This window comes from Notechis scutatus, chromosome 4 (assembly GCF_049901735.1).
Source record: "Notechis scutatus isolate UNSWTSFEM ecotype Mainland chromosome 4, rNotScu1.2, whole genome shotgun sequence".
NCBI lineage: Eukaryota > Metazoa > Chordata > Lepidosauria > Squamata > Elapidae > Notechis > Notechis scutatus.
In genome coordinates this window covers 51,982,909-51,986,499 of record NC_142012.1, presented here as the reverse complement: position 1 = coordinate 51,986,499, position 3,591 = coordinate 51,982,909, and the positions used below count along the sequence as shown (strand labels likewise).

The following is a 3,591-nucleotide window of genomic DNA, read 5'->3' as shown; positions in this document are numbered from 1 at the left end:
CCCACCGTAGTTCCCACCCGCCCGGCCGTTCTGACTTCCCGCGGACGCCCTCTGGGCATTGTCCGGACCCTCCGGCCGCCCCAGGCTCCGGGAAAGGGCCGGGACAAAGCAAGGACGAGCTGCGGCTCCCACCGGCGTCCCAAAGTGGGCATTGGGGAAGCCGGCCAGCACTCGCCCGCGGAGAGCTCCGTTCCTTGCCGGCCCACCACCTCCAGCCTCCGTTCCTGGGGGAGGGGAGGAAGAGTGGGGGGAGCCGCCCTCCCACTCTTCCCCCAGGGACACCCCCACCGTGGCCGGGCCCCGCGGAAGATCCCAGGCTGGTCTCCACGACGCGTCCGCGTCTCCCAACCCTCCCGACGGGCTGTCTCCGCTGCGGAGCCCGAGAGAGGAGGTCGCTCGCCCCCAATCCGCCGCCTGGCGCGCGCGGCAGCCGCAGAACCGGGGTCGGTGGGGGAGGGTCGGTGGGAAATGGAGCAAGGGAAAGGGCTGGAGGGGCGTGGCGAGCGTGGCGCATCTTTTCATTTCATTTTAGTTTATTTTTTCCCCAGGGCGGGAGGCGGGCTCGGCAGATCCCTCTGTCTTCTTCCAACCCTCCCCCGATTGACCAATGAGAGCGGCAGACGAGGGCCGGCCCCCCTCCTCCCTTCCCTTCCCCCTCCACCTCCCGGCGTGGCGCCTCCCGCCGGTGCCTGGCTGCCCAATTGACCTAAATCGGCGAAGCGGGAGCGGGGGAGGGCGCGGCAGCCCCGGCGCGCCCCATTCTCGGGCTGGCTTGTGCCTCGGGCCAAGCGGCGAGTCGGGCCGGCCGGCCGGCTGGCTGGCTTGAGGGGGCGATGCGATCCTCCGGAACGGCTCCTCTTCTCGGCCGGGCTCCCGTATCCTGAAAGCGGCCGGCCTCGCGCGCAGCGGCTCCGGCTGCCCGCATCCTCGTTCCAGGATGCCGGACCAAGCGTCGGGAAACGTCCAGGCCGCCTCGGCTCGCGTGTCCTCGTTTTTCATCGCCAACCTGCTGGCGGCCCAAACGAAACGGCGGCGGCGAGAGGACGAGGAAGAAGAGGAGGAGGGGGAGGAGGAGGAGGAGGAGAGGAGGCCGGCCCGGGCCAGGCCCCAGAGGAGACCTCGGCGGTGCCCCGCGCCCAGCCCGGCCGACCCTGCTCCCTCGCCTGCTGCCGGACCCCGGGGGACCCCGCTTGGAGCTGAGCTCGCCGTTGCGGGAAAACGCCCTGGAGTGGTACCGGCGGGCGCGCAAGGCGTTTAGGAGCTGCGCCAGTCCGGAAAGTAAGTCCCGCGCCCTGCGCCCCCGTCTCCCGCTCCCCCCGGGCCCGGCCGGGCGAGCGAGATCTGCGCCCTTCCCCACCTTCCGACCCTGCTGAAAAGCCCCCGTCGTCGGGCCGAAGAGCAGAGGCGACACCAGGTTCGGTCTCCCGTTCCATTCCGTGGAGGCCTGGGCCTTCCCGGGAGTGGGAGAGAGTTCGCGGGTAGGAAAGCGGGGTCTTTTCCTGCAGCCCCCTCCCCACACCCCGACAATCCAAATCCGGTCCCTTTGTCCCGGCTGCTTGCGGGACCGGAGCGCTGGAGACCCAAAACGGGGGTCCCGTTGCCGGAGCGCAGCCCAAGGTTCTGCGAGGCTGGCTTGGAAGAGAGGTCTGGTTCTTTGGGGGAGGGGTGGAAACGGAGCTGCAGCGCCCACCACGGGGTCCTGCTCCGGTGCCAACCCCAACTTGGGCTTGGAGAGGGTCGGGCTGCGGGCGCGTGGCGTGTGTGAATTGACGGGGGTGGGTTTTTCCTCCCCCCTCGACGACTGCGGACTGACTGACCTCTTCCCTCCCTCTCTGCCCCCCTTTGCCCCCCTCTCCCCAACCAGCCAGCGACAGGGACTCTCCGGAGATCACCGCCGAAGGAGCCCCCCAGCCGAAGGCAAGCGGCCAGCAACGCGGGACAGCCCAGCCCAAGCCCGTCGAGGAGAGCGAAGAGCCCGGCCAGGGGCGTCCCGGATCCGGTGGGGGCGTCTGCGAGAGCAAGCGGCGTCCGGAGGAGCCGGAGGAGGCGGCGGCGGGAGGCGAGGCGCGCGGCGGCGGCGGCGGCGGGCGCAAGAAGAAAACGCGCACCGTCTTCAGCCGAAGCCAGGTGTTCCAGCTGGAGTCCACCTTCGACGTGAAGCGCTACCTGAGCAGCTCGGAGCGGGCCGGCTTGGCCGCCTCGCTGCGCCTGACCGAGACGCAGGTCAAGATCTGGTTCCAGAACCGGCGCAACAAATGGAAGCGCCAGCTGGCCGCCGATCTGGAAGCCGCGCAGCTGCCTCCTTCCACCGCCCAGCGGATCGTGCGCGTCCCGGTCTTGTACCACGACAGCTCGCTGACGGGGAGCGCCTTGGCCGCCTTGCCGCTGTCCCCCCACGGGCCGCCCCCGCCGCCCCCGCTGCTCAGCCTTGCAGGGGGAGCGGTGGCTTATCCGCTGAGCGCCTTCCCGGGGGCGGCGGCGGCGGCGGCGGCCCCGTTCTTGCGGGCGCCGGTCAGCGGCCTGGTTTAAAACCGCCCCTTTTGATCCGAAGAGAGCTGTGGAAGGTACCCTGGAGATCTTCTAGTCCAGCCCCTGCTCAAGCAGGAAGTCTACAGGATTCCAGGCAAGCGACTGTCCAAGTCTCATCTTTAAAACCGCCACTGAGGATGGAGCATCCACAACTTCATTCTACTGGTTCAATCAACCAACCAAAATCGAGCTGGAAGGGAGCTTGGAGGTCATCTAGTCCAACCCCACGACTCAAGCCGGAGACTCTATCCCATTTCAGACAGGGGGGCTGTTCCAGCCGGTGGTTTTGGCGGAGCCGAGAAGGTGGGGTGGGGGGGGCCGGGAATAATAATCTAGAATTGCCTTTGAACTCTTGCCCGCTGCGAAGACTCTCTAACTTCAGCCTTTTATCCTGGGGGGGATTGTCTCTGGCGAGCCTTTAACTAACAAAAGCGAAATTAAGACTTAAGCCAAACGAGTTGCTTTCCAATGGCCGACTCGGTTCTTTTTCCCAGACCACGAACCCCGCTCTTCAAAGTACAATTTCGGAACGGATAGTAGTTCGTCGCGCGTTTGTCTCTTCGCTTCGGTTGGGAAGGGCTGCCATCCCTTTAACAAAGCATGTGCGATATTTTTTTATTTTTATTTTTTATTTTGGGGTGGTTGTTAATTTATGATGCAAAAAGTATGTTTGGAAAAAAAGCAAAGCAACGCGAATTAAGGATTTTGGTTTATCCCGAATTGTTCTTGAATGCTGTATTCGAATTATCCTAAAATAATACTGTATCCTATTATAGCTTAATTCTGTTTTAATTCTCGGATGAAGATAAATTTGTTCCCCTCTCCCCGATTATTGTGGACCGTTTTGAATCGAGAAATCCTTTCCAACTACATCCCGTCCAACTGATGTTAGCGTTAAAAACTTCAATTTGGATTCTTCGGTGCGGTATAAATAGGCACTATATTGTGCATGTTTACATTTTGTTCATTTAAATATTCCTTTTTAAGGGCTAATGGGTTAAAATAAAACCATCAAATTAATCCTAACATTGGCAGCTATGCTGGAAATTCGGATGAGAAAGG

General features: G+C 62.8%; 1 protein-coding gene across 1 annotated transcript; it reads left to right on the top strand.

Moving 5' to 3' along the window:
- The first annotated feature begins 684 nt into the window (after nucleotides 1–684).
- Nucleotides 685–3,358, top strand: HMX1 (H6 family homeobox 1). Its single transcript, XM_087963420.1, is given in 4 exon segments — nucleotides 685–1,093; nucleotides 1,141–1,177; nucleotides 1,180–1,278; nucleotides 1,865–3,358. Coding segments are annotated over 4 exon segments (957 nt in total). The 5' UTR covers nucleotides 685–937; the 3' UTR covers nucleotides 2,530–3,358.
- Nucleotides 3,359–3,591: the final 233 nt, after the last annotated feature.